This window comes from Engystomops pustulosus, chromosome 4 (assembly GCF_040894005.1).
Source record: "Engystomops pustulosus chromosome 4, aEngPut4.maternal, whole genome shotgun sequence".
NCBI classification, from domain to species: domain Eukaryota; kingdom Metazoa; phylum Chordata; class Amphibia; order Anura; family Leptodactylidae; genus Engystomops; species Engystomops pustulosus.
The window spans coordinates 216,156,562-216,171,597 of NC_092414.1; the positions used below are offsets into that span (position 1 = coordinate 216,156,562).

The window sequence follows — 15,036 nt, forward strand, 5'->3', positions numbered from 1 at the left end:
AATCAGCTGTAACAGATATCACAGGCGTCTGTAATGAAGATTTATTGTTACTCCTAATTCTAATGACAACCCAACATTTTTAAAATCCAATTGTCACAGAGACCAAAAAAATTTTGACTGGGGCTACAATTATAAAGTATACAGTTCCGACTTACATACAAATTCAACTTAAGAACAAACCTGCAGAACCTATCTTGTACGTAACCCGGGGACTGCCTGTGCACGGCACGAAATATTAAGTACCGTCACTATGAAGTGCAATTTGCAGGGAAAAAAAGGGTTAATAGCAAAGTATCAGTTTGTTGTTTTTTTTTTAACGAATACCCTTAACTGATCCGTTTTAAAAAAAAAAAGTGTTACTTTGCTTCTTTCTGTTAATGTCCGTTAGTTTAAAAAAATTTTTTGTTATGTTACTGCCGTACGTTTTATTTATTCCAACTCTCCGCGCAAATCACAGGTCTAACGGGAGATGTAACAACGGGTACTGTACTAACGGACGCCTCAGGAAGTCTACGGAAAGCAAAGCGGAAAAAAAAAACCTGACACCTTAATTATCTGTTTTTAAACAGAAAATACAAAACCCAAGTCAGAACGAATAGCGATTACTAATCACGTATCAAAATCAATGCAAAGGAGAAGAGGTGATGGGGGGGGGGGGGGGGGGGTCGCAGCCCGATTCACGTGGCTTGCGTTTGGGTTGGGATCAATATGTCTGATTGCGAGGACGCCGGCCATGATGAGATACGCGGTGGGTGGAGCTTACCTGTGAATGATGACTACAAAGAGTCCAGGAGTGTCCATCGCTCAAGACTGTGCCGACAATGAGAGAGGCATGGCCGCTCTCTCCTTCCTCCCCAGGAGGTCTGCTGGGGGGAGGGGATGGTGTGCTGGGTGAGGGGGAGGAATGCTGGGCGGGAGGTGTGCTGGGGGGAGGGGGAGGAGTGCTGGGCGGGAGGGGGAGGTGTGCTGGGGGTAGGGGATGGTGTGCTGGGTGAGGGGGAGGAATGCTGGGCGGGAGGGGGAGGAGTGCTGGGCGGGAGGGGGAGGAGTGCTGGGGGGAGGGGATGGTGTGCTGGGTGAGGGGGAGGAATGCTGGGCGGGAGGTGTGCTGGGGGGAGGGGGAGGAGTGCTGGGCGGGAGGGGGAGGTGTGCTGGGGGGAGGGGATGGTGTGCTGGGTGAGGGGGAGGAATGCTGGGCGGGAGGGGGAGGAGTGCTGGGCGGGAGGGGGAGGAGTGCTGGGGGGAGGGGATGGTGTGCTGGGGGGAGGGGATGGTGTGCTGGGGGGAGGTGTGCTGGGGGGAGGGGATGGTGTGCTGGGGGGAGGGGATGGTGTGCTGGGGGGAGGGGATGGTGTGCTGGGTGAGGGGGAGGAATGCTGGGCGGGAGGGGGAGGAGTGCTGGGCGGGAGGGGGAGGAGTGCTGGACGGGAGGGGGAGGTGTGCTGGGGGGAGGGGATGGTGTGCTGGGGGGAGGGGATGGTGTGCTGGGTGAGGGGGAGGAATGCTGGGCGGGAGGGGGAGGAGTGCTGGGCGGGAGGGGGAGGTGTGCTGGGGGGAGGGGATGGTGTGCTGGGGGGAGGTGTGCTGGGGGGAGGGGATGGTGTGCTGGGGGGAGGGGATGGTGTGCTGGGGGGAGGGGATGGTGTGCTGGGTGAGGGGGAGGAATGCTGGGCGGGAGGGGGAGGAGTGCTGGGCGGGAGGGGGAGGAGTGCTGGACGGGAGGGGGAGGTGTGCTGGGGGGAGGGGATGGTGTGCTGGGGGGAGGGGATGGTGTGCTGGGGGGAGGGGGAGGTGTGCTGGGGGAGGGGGAGGAGTGCTGGGCGGGAGGGGGAGGAGTGCTGGGCGGGAGGGGGAGGTGTGCTGGGCGGGAGGGGGAGGTGTGCTGGGCGGGAGGGGGAGGTGTGCTGGGGGGAGGGGATGGTGTGCTGGGGGGAGGGGATGGTGTGCTGGGGGGAGGGGGAGGTGTGCTGGGGGAGGGGGAGGAGTGCTGGGCGGGAGGGGGAGGAGTGCTGGGCGGGAGGGGGAGGAGTGCTGGGCGGGAGGGGGAGGTGTGCTGGGGGGAGGGGATGGTGTGCTGGGTGAGGGGGAGGAGTGCTGGGGGGGAGGGGAGGGGATGGTGTGCTGGGTGAGGGGGAGGAGTGCTGGGCGGGAGGGGGAGGTGTGCTGGGGGGAGGGGATGGTGTGCTGGGGGGAGGGGATGGTGTGCTGGGGGGAGGGGATGGTGTGCTGGGGGGAGGGGGAGGTGTGCTGGGGGGAGGGGATGGTGTGCTGGGGGGAGGGGGAGGTGTGCTGGGGGGAGGGGATGGTGTGCTGGGGGGAGGGGGAGGTGTGCTGGGGGGAGGGGGTGTAGCCCACCTGTAATGTCCTTTCCTCATTGTCTGGCAGGTTGTGAGTTCACCTCCTCCTCATTTCCATTCATTACAACTGGGACAAACCCGAGAGCGCATTCACACGATGCGTTGCGTTTTTGACCCATTCCACTGGCTTCAGCCTGGATCACGCCCTCAGGGTGATGCCACACGTGGCGTTTTGGACCCGTTTTTGGTCTGTTTTTAAGCAGTCCGTTAAAAAATACATGCGTTAGATAAACTGGTTCAAAGCAGCCAAACGCATGGTGAACAGTAAAAAAAAAGCATGCGTTTTTAAATGGACTGAAAACACGTGCTTAAAAACGGGCCAAAAACGCAACGTGTGGCATCACCCTCAGGCCGGCGCCACACATGGCGCTTTGTCTGCGCTTGCAAACGCAGACAAAGTCGCACCCACCGGGGCGGGCCTCGGGCCGATCGCATCAGCTTTTGCTATGGAAACGAGCCGCCGGTGTTTTGCGTTAATTTAACGCGAAACACCGACGGCTCGTTCCCGATCGCAGGCGTTTCCATAGAAACGCTGATGCGATCGGGCCGAGGACCGCCCCGGTGGGCGCGACTTTGTCTGCGTTTGCAAGCGCAGACAAAGCGCCACGTGTGGCGCCGGCCTCAGGGCGCGTTCACACGTTGCGTTTTGGTTGCGTTTTCATTGCGTTTGAAACAGCTGATGTGAGGTAATTTGCCTAATTACATTACCGTTTACGTTTGTAAACGCTATGTTAACGCATGCGTTAACATTGCGTTTACGGTGCGTTTTGTAAACGGAAACATTTACAGTGATGTAATCAGGCAAATCACCTCTCCTCAGCTGTTGTATATACGTTTCAAACACAATGAAAACGCAGGTCAAAACGCAACGTGTGAACGCGCCCTCAGGGTGTTACCTCAGCATGTGATCGCGATTCAAGACTTTGGAATGCGTCAAAAATGCAACAAAAAAAGCGAAACGCAAAAAAACTAGAGCCAGTTTGTTTTGTCGCCTGGTCATGGTGAGCACACGGCGTCTCACCAAACTTTGAACCATCCGCTCAGCTTTCTATGAAGAGGTGAGGGGTGTGGGCCCTTACCCCTCAAACCTCCTCCTTCCGGCCGTGTGCTCGCCCGAGTTACGACAAACGTTTCTAGACTGAAGATAAATGACCTCCATGGTGCTCATTCCAGAGTTCTGGAATATGCGTTCCGGCATCGTCCCTCCGCATTGCGTTTTCCGATGCAGTCAGAATGCATCAATGCCCTCAGGGCCAGTTCACATCTGTGTTCAGGCCGTGGTCCCGAATTGCCCGTGTATTGTGTTTTGTGCTGAGCGGAGGCAATAGTAGCCTTTATGGAGTGGATGCAACTTCCCCCAGACTCTGCTCAGCAGGAGGGAGGACGCCAGCGATGTCACTGTCCATATAAGGACTGTGACATCACTGGGGAGACACCCCGTACATCGGGAGCAGCTGGTGATTGGCATTCAGGGGGGAGGAGGAGTCACTGGGAGTTATATCCCTCTCTATAAACAGAATTCTGAAATTTTCTATGCAGATTTATATCTGTAACCACAGCCAGATTCATCACCTGTTACACAGAGGTGCGACTCCTCTTACCTTCTATCTCATCCTTGAAAAGCTCTTCAGTCCCGAACTTGAGGATGTCATCGAGCTCCTGCTTGGACATGGATCCGGCCTTGGACCCCAGCCCCGGTCTGACCACTAGATGAGTCAACATCATCTTCCTCTTGGCCACCTGTGTTATACGTTCCTCGACGGACGCCCGCGTCACAAATCTGTAGATCATCACTTTGTTGGCCTGGCCGATGCGGTGAGCCCTGCTGAACGCCTGGAGGAGAGGAGTATAGAGTCATTATAGGGCTGATAGGTGCCCCTGGGCATCTATGGTGATGATGTATGCAGCAAGCTCTGGTGCTCCATCTAGTGGTGGAGTTTGATACAGGGGATTTGGAGCTTTTGAAGACTAAGATGCTTCATGTATCGTTCCTGTATCATAATAGGGAGTCTGCCCGGGTTGTGTCAGCACCTGGATGTCGTTGTGGGGGTTCCAGTCGGAGTCGTAGATTATGACAGTGTCTGCAGTCGCCAGGTTGATGCCTAAACCTCCGGCGCGGGTCGATAGTAAGAAGCAGAACTGCTGAGCACCGGGAGCTGAAAAATAAAGGATGGGAGAAGATTATAAAGGGGGGCTCTTCTTGGGTTTTGCCCTCTAACCCCCTATACAGGAATGTGGACCCTTCTGTGACTGGGTCATCAGTAGTCCTGGTATAGGTGGCAGGCCATTCAGTCAGGTCTATAGATCCATAGATCCTCACCATTAAATCTGTCGATGGCTTCCTGTCTCAATGCGCCGGTGATCCCGCCATCGATCCTCTCATACTTATACCCCTCGAAGTCCAGGAAATCTTCTAGTAGGTCCAGCATCTTGGTCATCTGCAAAAAAAGGAAAGGCGGATGATAACCCAGACCCCAGTGAGAGAGTCCTGCATGTGGTGGGACTCCTCAGCATCAGTTCTGGGAGAGGAAGAGACTTAAAGGGAAGGACTAGGACCTGGGAGAAGATGAGGACGCGATGTCCCTGCTCGTGCAGCTTCCGGAGCATCTTCTGTAAAAGCAGAAGTTTCCCCGAGGACTTGATGAGTGAGCCGCCCTCATAGGCACCAGTCGGAAGTTTGGGAGACTCCTGGATAGAAAACACAAAATATCACAGTATATAACATGACCTGAAACTGCGAGGACATAATAGTGACATGTGGCTGCAGTACCTCAGTGTAGCCACTAGACATTATCACTCACCATGGCAGCCACAGGGAAGAGGTACGGGTGGTTGCAGCACTTCTTCAGGTCCATCATTATGTTCAGTAGAGACACTTGGTTCCCTCCTCCTCGCGAGTTGAGAGCCTCGAAGTTACGGGTCAGGATGAACTTGTAATATTTCCTGTGGAGCAGAGTGCAAGTCATTCCCTATAGGAGGCGGCTCATATCCCGTACATATGATAGAGGTATGATGGAGGATCTAGTATGATGTATATATAATGTGGGACATACATATGATAGAGGTATGATGGAGGATCTAGTTTGATGTATGTATGATGTGGGACGTAGTATGATGTATGTATGTGGGATGTAGTATGATTTTTGTATGTAGGACGTATTAGGATGTATGTGGTATGATTTATGTATGTAGCATGTAGTATGATGTATGTGTGTAGGATGTAATATGATGCATTTATGTAGGACATAGTATGATATATGTATGTAAGACGCATTAGGATGTATGTGGTATGATTTATGTATGTAGCATGTAGTATGATGTATGTGTGTAGGATGTAATATGATGCATTTATGTAGGACATAGTATGATATATGTATGTAAGACGCATTAGGATGTGTGTACGTAGTATGATATATGTTTGTAGGAAGCACTATGATGTGTGTATGTAGGATGAAGTGTCTATGTAGGATGTAGTATGATGTATGTATGTAGGAAGTAGTATGAGATATGTATCTAGGACATATTAGGATGTGGGATAAGGTATGTATGAAGTGTGTATGTAGGATGTAGTATGAAGTGTGTATATAGGATGTAGTATGAAGTGTGTATGTAGGATGTAGTATGATGTGTGTATGTAGGATGTAGTATGATGTGTGTATGTAGGATGTAGTATGAAGTGTGTATGTAGGATGTAGTATGAAGTGTGTATGTAGGATGTAGTATGATGTGTGTATGTAGGATGTAGTATGAAGTGTGTATGTAGGATGTAGAATGAAGTGTGTATGTAGGATGTAGTATGAAGTGTGTATGTAGGATGTAGTATGATGTGTATATGTAGGATGTAGTATGAAGTGTGTATGTAGGATGTAGTATGATGTGTGTATGTAGGATGTAGTATGAAGTGTGTATGTAGGATGTAGTATGAAGTGTGTATGTAGGATGTAGTATGAAGTGTTTATGTAGGATGTAGTATGATGTGTGTATGTAGGATGTAGTATGATGTGTGTATGTAGGATGTAGTATGAAGTGTGTATGTAGGATGTAGTATGAAGTGTGTATGTAGGATGTAGTATGAAGTGTGTATGTAGGATGTAGTATGAAGTGTGTATGTAGGATGTGGTATGAGGTATGTATGAAGTAGGAAGTGTGTATGTAGGATGTAGTATGATGTGTGTATGTAGGATGTAGTATGATGTGTGTATGTAGGATGTAGTATGATGTGTGTATGTAGGATGTAGTATGAAGTGTGTATGTAGGATGTAGTATGAAGTGTGTATGTAGGATGTAGAATGAAGTGTGTATGTAGGATGTAGTATGAAGTGTGTATGTAGGATGTAGTATGATGTGTGTATGTAGGATGTAGTATGAAGTGTGTATGTAGGATGTAGTATGAAGTGTGTATGTAGGATGTAGTATGAAGTGTGTATGTAGGATGTAGTATGATGTGTGTATGTAGGATGTAGTATGATGTGTGTATGTAGGATGTAGTATGAAGTGTGTATGTAGGATGTAGTATGAAGTGTGTATGTAGGATGTAGTATGAAGTGTGTATGTAGGATGTAGTATGAAGTGTGTATGTAGGATGTGGTATGAGGTATGTATGAAGTAGGAAGTGTGTATGTAGGATGTAGTATGATGTGTGTATGTAGGATGTAGTATGATGTGTGTATGTAGGATGTAGTATGATGTGTGTATGTAGGATGTAGTATGAAGTGTGTATGTAGGATGTAGTATGATGTGTGTATGTAGGATGTAGTATGAGGTATGTATGAAGTAGGAAGTGTGTATGTAGGATGTAGTATGAGGTATGTATGAAGTAGGAAGTGTGTATGTAGGATGTAGTACGAGGTATGTATGAAGTGTGTATGTAGGATGTAGTATGATGTGTGTATGTAGGATGTAGTATGAGGTATGTATGAAGTAGGAAGTGTGTATGTAGGATGTAGTACGAGGTATGTATGAAGTGTGTATGTAGGATGTAGTATGATGTGTGTATGTAGGATGTAGTATGAGGTATGTACATAGGATGTAGTATACTGTATGTACGTAGGATGTAGTATGTATCTAGGACATATTAGGATGTATCTAGGACGTAGTATGGTCAATGTGGTCTATTACTGACCCATCTACCGTCTCACTTACTTCTGCATCTGACTGAGCTCCACGCGGACAATCAGCTCCGTCTTGGCCGGCATATTCTTAAACACATCGGCCTTAAGACGCCGCAGCATGTGAGGGCCCAGCAGGTCGTGCAGCTTCTTGATTTGATCTTCTTTGGAAATATCGGCAAACTCTTCTAAGAATCCTTCCAGATTACTACAAGAGAGAGGCAGAACACGGGGTATTCGCAAGTATTTGCATATGTAGATATAGGACTGCGATGTTTAGCATTAAAGGGGTACTCTCATGTATAGGATTTATGACGTATCCACCTGGACCTATACCAAAAACAGGGGTCTGCAGATCCTCTTCCCGCAGCCGGGCCAAATGGAGAGTCAGCTGCACACGCTCAGCCAGAAAATAGGCGATTTTTCATTGCTCCCATAGACTAAGAAGGGAGTGGACCCCTGTTTTTGAGACGGGTCCCAGAGGTAGGACAACATCTGTCAATGCATATTTTATAATTACTATATGCAAGAATATCCATCGACCCCTTTAAGAGGGAGCCGTGTGTCTTCAGTCTGAACGTACTTGAACCGTTCTGGGGTGAGGAAGTTGAGAAGATGGAACAGCTCCTCCAGGTTGTTCTGTAGGGGGGTTCCGGTGAGGAGCAGCTTGTAATCGATCTGATATCCATTTAGCACCCGGAAAAACTGTGGATACATAATAGCAAAGTAATGTATCCAAACTCAGGTCTGTGCCGAGTCATAGCTCACCCATCGTAAAGACTCCAATCATACACACCTTAGACTGGTTGTTCTTGAGACGATGAGCCTCGTCCACCACCAGGCAGGCCCAACGTATGGATCCGAGAGCTGCCTGGTCGATAGTGATCAGCTCGTAGGAGGTGAGGAGAACGTGAAACTTCACTTGAGCTTGAGCCTTGAAGGGTTTTGCCAAGAGATGAGTAATAAAACCAAGGAAAGGAGGAGAGAAAATCAAGGGTTACTAACCCTAGACCATACACCATCGTCATCCTCTTCATGAACGCCGTCCTCACCTTCATCTTGAAGGCCTTCTTCCCTCCCTTCATCACGTTGTCCTGGTAGGAGAACTCGTTCTCTCGGATGACGGCGCGGCTGTCCTTGTCTCCTGTGTACGTCACCACGTAGAAGTCTGGCGCCCACATCTGGAACTCACGCTCCCAGTTAATGATTGTAGAGAGCGGGGCGCTAACAAGGAACGGGCCCCTCGTATGTCCCTGGAGAGAGAAGATACATCTGTATCTTCTGTAGGAGAAGCAGAATTCCCTCACCTGTAGTAGAGGCTGATATGGCCTCCGGGAGGAGGACATCTTACCTCCTTATAGAGAGAATACAAAAACACTATGGTCTGTATGGTTTTCCCCAGACCCATCTCGTCGGCCAAGATGGTATCGGTGCCTTGTGCCCAGGAGAAGCGCAACCAGTTCAACCCCTCCAGCTGGTACATATGAAGAGTGCCCCCGGTGGACGAGACGAATGGCGGCTGATTATCATACTTCACCGTGGGCTGTGTGGACAAGAGGAGAGGAATCATACATGATGGTAAGATGGTCGGCCTGGACATCCAGTCTTCTGCCGTTCATATACTCACGTCATTGGTGGGGGATCTCGGGACGTCTTCCCTATACAATTCTTTGTGGTTCCTCTTGAATTTTGGAGGACAGGAGTTACTCTCGCCCATGATCAGCTCTCTTTGGGAGGAGAAGAGGACATCAAGACAGATCGTAATTTATTTATTCAACAGTACGAGTCCAAATTTAGCATTTAGAGAGGAGTGTGTCTTTAGGCTGAACGCCTTGGGCTGAACGTTACCTGTGTCTCCAATACATCTGCTTGTGGTAGTCGTAGTCTGGGAGCTTCATGAAGTCCTCTTCCCACGTGGACTGATCATAGGAAAGGTCTCTCCACTTGACCAGGTAGCGGTATGTTCCCTTCCTATCCACACTACAACAGATAATCAAATTATTTTACTCAGTTCAGAGGTGCAACCCCCTCCCCCCATCAATGTAACCCTTCACGCCCCCCGCACACCTGTGGTTGATGACCCTATGTAGAGACATCCACTCAGGTTTGATCCCGTATCTGTAAAACCTTTCCTCCATGTCGGAGTATTCCGCATCCTTGTTCTTCTCGCTCTTTCCCTCATCTTCTCCAGAGCCGTAATCAAAAGGCGGCGGCTCGTCCATATCGTTTTTCCTCTGAAAGTTGCGGTACATGACAGTGTGGAATATCTCCAGCTGAGAGGAGAGAGGTGAACGGGCAGTGAGAAACACCAGCACGGAGTAAAGACACAAAACTAAGAAATCTACGTAGGATACAATGGAGGGATACAGCTGGAGGAGGGGGATACAGCTGCAGCTTCTCTCTGTATGTGATGAAGGAGGGGGATGCAGCTGCAGCTTCTCTCTGTATGTGATGGAGGAGGGGGATGCAGCTGCAGCTTCTCTCTGTATGTGATGGAGGAGGGGGATACAGCTGCAGCTTCTCTCTGTATGTGATGAAGGAGGGGGATGCAGCTGCAGCTTCTCTCTGTATGTGATGGAGGAGGGGGATGCAGCTGCAGCTTCTCTCTGTATGTGATGGAGGAGGGGGATACAGCTGCAGCTTCTCTATGTATGTGATGGAGGAGGGGGATACAGCTGCAGCTTCTCTCTGTGTGTGATGAAGGAGGGGGATACAGCTGCAGCTTCTCTATGTATGTGATGGAGGAGGGGGATGCAGCTGCAGCTTCTCTCTGTATGTGATGGAGGAGGGGGATGCAGCTGCAGCTTCTCTCTGTATGTGATGAAGGAGGGGGATGCAGCTGCAGCTTCTCTCTGTATGTGATGAAGGAGGGGGATGCAGCTGCAGCTTCTCTCTGTATGTGATGAAGGAGGGGGATGCAGCTGCAGCTTCTCTATGTATGTGAAGGAGGAGGGGGATACAGCTGCAGCTTCTCTCTGTATGTGATGGAATAGGGGGATACAGCTGCAGCTTCTCTATGTACGTGATGAAGGAGTGGGATGCAGCTGCAGCTTCTCTCTGTATGTGATGAAGGAGGGGGATACAGCTGCAGCTTCTCTCTGTATGTGATGGAGGAGGGGGATGCAGCTGCAGCTTCTCTCTGTGTGTGATGAAGGAGGGGGATGCAGTTGCAGCTTCTCTGTGTGTGAGGAGGGGGATGCAGCTGCAGCTTCTCTCTGTATATGATGGAGGAGGGGGATACAGTTGCAGCTTCTCTCTGTATGTGATGGAGGAGGGGGATGCAGCTGCAGCTTCTCTCTGTATGTAATGGAGGAGGGGGATGCAGCTGCAGCTTCTCTCTGTATGTGATGGAATAGGGGGATACAGCTGCAGCTTCTCTCTGTATGTGATGGAATAGGGGGATACAGCTGCAGCTTCTCTCTGTGTGTGATGAAGGAGGGGGATGCAGCTGCAGCTTCTCTCTGTGTGTGATGAAGGAGGGGGATGCAGCTGCAGCTTCTCTCTGTGTGTGATGAAGGAGGGGGATGCAGCTGCAGCTTCTCTCTGTATATGATGGAGGAGGAGGGGGGTACAGCTGCAGCTTCTCTCTGTATGTGATGGAGGAGGGGGGTGCAGCTGCAGCGTCTCTCTGTATGTGTGGAGAGGGGCACAGCTGCAGATTCTCTCTGTATGTGATGGAGGAGGGGGATGCAGCTGCAGCTTCTCTCTGTGTGTGATGAAGGAGGGGGATACAGCTGCAGCTTCTCTCTGTATGTGATGAAGGAGGGGGATACAGCTGCAGCTTCTCTCTGTGTGTGATGAAGGAGGGGGATACAGCTGCAGCTTCTCTCTGTATGTGATGGAGGAGGGGGATGCAGCTGCAGCTTCTCTCTGTGTGTGATGAAGGAGGGGGATACAGCTGCAGCTTCTCTCTGTATATGATGGAGGAGGAGGGGGGTACAGCTGCAGCTTCTCTCTGTATGTGATGGAGGAGGGGGATACAGCTGCAGATTCTCTCTGTATGTGATGGAGGAGGGGGATGCAGCTGCAGCTTCTCACTGTATGTGATGGAGGAGGGGGATACAGCTGCAGCTTCTCTCTGTATGTGATGGAATAGGGGGATACAGCTGCAGCTTCTCTCTGTATGTGATGGAGGAGGGGGATAAAGCTGCAGCTTCTCTCTGTATGTGATGGAGGAGGGGGATGCAGCTGCAGCTTCTCTCTGTATGTGATGGAATAGGGGGATACAGCTGCAGCTTCTCTCTGTATGTGATGGAATAGGGGGATACAGCTGCAGCTTCTCTCTGTATGTGATGAAGGAGGGGGATGCAGCTGCAGCTTCTCTCTGTATGTGATGAAGGAGGGGGGTGAAGCTGCAGCTTCTCTCTGTATGTGATGAAGGAGGGGGATGCAGCTGCAGCTTCTCTCTGTATGTGATGGAGGAGAAGGGGGATGAAGCTGCAGCTTCTCTCTGTATGTGTGGAGAGGGATACAGCTGCAGCTTCTCTCTGTATATGATGGAGGAAGAGGGGGGTGCACCTCAAACACCTCACGTGATCCCACTGACCTGAAGCTCAGTTATCCAGCTACAATGCCAGTATGACATTCCCGCCCACTTGACAAAGAACTCTCTCTCCGACCTCCCTTGCAGGCCCCGCGGAGGCTCCTGATCTGGAGCAACATTGGGTAAATGAGGAAGCGAGACCGCTTCAGGAGGAACCCCCCACCGCCAATGCAAGATCTTCTGGACCCGACCTTTTAGCCTTGGGCACTAGGGAACGATTGAAAAAAACATATTAGTCCAATGCAAATTAATACAGTATGGTGGTCGTGGTGTCATGTAGGACATCCCAATGACATTAGTAGGCACTAAGTTCTCACCGTGCATCGTGGGCACAGCCATTCTCCATGTGGGATGTCGGGCAGCGGGGGGTTGAGGCAGTGAATGTGGTAGGAGGATACGCATGCGTCGCAGCACAGCAGCTCTCCTCCATCCTTACACACCCGACAGAACTCCATGTGGTCGTCCTCCTCCTCCCGCCGGTCACGACGACGCTCCTCCAGCTCTTCTTCCTCCAGCTCCTTTGCTTCCCATTGGACTCCCTCTTTCTCCTGACGCCAGGTAGAGACATAATATGTACGAATGTTAGACATTTACATGCTGTGAAGGCACAACATATCATAAGAACAGATGCCTCTTCTTCTCGGGTAGGTGCTTAGATGATGGTGATGCTAGCCGTTCAGCTATCGACCATTGGGACTGCTGAAACACGCAACAAAATGTTACGACTTTCAACAAATTTAATAATTTCGTTTGGGATAAAGTTTGTGCTCCATCAAAATTTTCTAATGCAAAGTTCTGAATCACACAGCACAATACCCCCCACAAGGGGGCGCTCACTGAAGACATGCAAATGAGAATGTTGCAATGTCAACTGTTTCTGGTTGCACAGGCTCCGCTCAAGCAACACTGGAAATCTTATTGGTGCAAGCCCGAGTGTTGGCCTCAACACCAAACGACTGCTGATGTCCAACACGTATGAGAATATTTAAAGGGAACCTTCACAAATACATCTAGTGACAGGTTCCCATAACTAAATGCAACCCTCTTTTTAGCTAAACGTTGCTTCCCATCCAATCAACTTTTTTATCTTACCTGGCACACAGCCAGATCTAGCAGGAGTCCGAGGGAGCCTGTCCTTCTCAGCTGAGTCCAGCGGCTCCTCCCCATTCAGTTCCTTTATCCACCAACAGTTGCAAAATCTACCCCATGTATGTATCTGATCACATGAAATCACAGCATGCCTCCATGAACTTCTACTTTTCCCCATCCCCCATGGAGACTGCTGTGATTTAATGTGATCAGATACATACATGGGGGAAGATTTTGCAACTGTTAGTTGATAAAGGACCTTAGATGACATCACCTTGGCCACATGACATGAAGTGCAAGGAGACATGGGGCAATCGGCCGAGCAAGACACTTCCCCCCCCCCCCTATGTCTTATGCCAGATCTGACCGGAAAGCAGGTAAGATAACAAAGTTGATTTTATGGGGATGTGAGGGAAGTAATGTTTAGATAAAAGACGGGTGGTATTTAGTCAATGGGGCTCTATGGGAACCTGTCACTGTGAAAAATGTGTTAAGAGGTTCCCCTTTCAGAAGGACACATTCCTCAGCCAATTACTTACACAATGGGGGCAACTCCACTTGCCCTGAGGGGCTCGCTCCAATTCTGGTTCTAGGCACACCAGGTGATACGCCCGGGGACAGGTGTCACACAGGATGATCTCGCCACCTTGCTGGCAGACCTCACAGTAGTCCTGGTGGTCTGTTTCGTAACCCTCCCCCGCAGAGATCCCCTCCTCCACCACAACTAAATCAGAAAAAGACAAAGTGAGAAGTTTCCAAGCTGCTCTACCAATGAGCCGCAGCTATCCTCCGAGCTCTCTCACCTCTCCACACTTTACCTTTCTTCTTCTTCTTTCCGGCCGGTCTCCCTCTCTTCCGCTTTACTTTTCCGGAACTGTCTGAGGGGACGGAGGAGCTGTGGATGCTCTCCAAGGAGTTCTCCATGTCAGACACTTCGGGGTGCTCCATGTCCTCGCTCTATGGGACAACAGTCACAGCTTTACTGAAGCGCTAACAACCAGGCTGAAGATGAAGAACCAACCAGTGAATCCTTCAACAAACCAAGACGCACCTTACACATGAAGTGCTACAGAACCAACCTGTACCAATACCTGTAAAGACCACAAGAGTCCACAAGAAAAAGGCAAAAAAAAGCAGGTTTTTTCCTGCTTTTTGCTATGCAGAAAACAAGCCCTTAAAACGCTTAGAAATATAAAAAAGTTTGGGATTTTCAAAGAAGGGGAGCAGAAAGGAAAAACAAAATTAAAGGGCATCGGTGGCCCGGGCTTAAGGGTCTGGGGTTTTATTCATTTTAGGGTTCGGTTCTGGGATATGAACTCACTTTAATAATTTTAATATGGGGTAAAAGCATTCATTAAGTGTCTCAGCCGGGGGTCTGTATTGGTTTTACAGCTTTAAACTACAACTGTAAAGTGTAAGAACTTTTGCCTAACTCTGCACTAAGCAAAATTAAGCAATTCTCTAATTCACTTTAATTAGCTATCCGCAGCTGTTTAGCATCTAGTAGTGGTTTTACCTTGCCCCCCAGGCTAATCTCCATTTGCCAAGCTTTCTGGTAACCACAGGAAACCGTATAGAACCGCTAGAGACGACAAGAGGCTTGTTGAGAGGGGCTGTAGGACCTGTAGTGATGTGACAAGCATGTGACTCATCACATGCTTTATATCGGCCAATTACAAACATGCTGTCCTGTTCTGGCTTCAGTGCCCTGAGCTGATGTGCCCGCCCACATTAGAAATAGCGGAATCTGATTTAACAAGAACTAATGTTAACTATACCAGATATATCTCAGGCTAGGAAGAAGCCAGCAGCATGATACAGGTATTGTTGGAATTGTTGTCAAAGTTTCTCTCCAGCTGTCCAGCTATTTTTTGTCAGTAACTTTTACAGTTATGCTTTTGTCTGGGGTCTGAATTAATCTTAAGGCTTTGGTCTCACC

The 15,036-nt window shown here is 49.7% G+C and overlaps 1 protein-coding gene across 3 annotated transcripts in view; it reads right to left on the reverse strand.

Annotated features, from left to right (window-relative positions):
• Positions 1–15,036, reverse strand: part of CHD3 (chromodomain helicase DNA binding protein 3) — a 64,917-nt gene that overhangs the window by 34,325 nt on the left and 15,556 nt on the right. For 2 of the 3 annotated variants that reach the window (XM_072149924.1, XM_072149922.1), the window contains exons 7-23: positions 13,901–14,054; positions 13,637–13,821; positions 12,326–12,556; positions 12,012–12,215; positions 9,533–9,738; positions 9,314–9,445; positions 9,093–9,192; positions 8,817–9,008; positions 8,518–8,718; positions 8,262–8,399; positions 8,049–8,170; positions 7,500–7,673; positions 5,159–5,300; positions 4,914–5,045; positions 4,678–4,795; positions 4,389–4,513; positions 3,959–4,190 (exon numbers count right to left, since the gene is read on the reverse strand). In XM_072149924.1, the coding sequence (XP_072006025.1) occupies positions 3,959–4,190; positions 4,389–4,513; positions 4,678–4,795; positions 4,914–5,045; positions 5,159–5,300; positions 7,500–7,673; positions 8,049–8,170; positions 8,262–8,399; positions 8,518–8,718; positions 8,817–9,008; positions 9,093–9,192; positions 9,314–9,445; positions 9,533–9,738; positions 12,012–12,215; positions 12,326–12,556; positions 13,637–13,821; positions 13,901–14,054 (2,788 nt within the window). The remainder of the gene's footprint in view (positions 1–3,958; positions 4,191–4,388; positions 4,514–4,677; positions 4,796–4,913; positions 5,046–5,158; positions 5,301–7,499; positions 7,674–8,048; positions 8,171–8,261; positions 8,400–8,517; positions 8,719–8,816; positions 9,009–9,092; positions 9,193–9,313; positions 9,446–9,532; positions 9,739–12,011; positions 12,216–12,325; positions 12,557–13,636; positions 13,822–13,900; positions 14,055–15,036) is intronic. The other variant, XM_072149923.1, reaches the window with a different exon arrangement.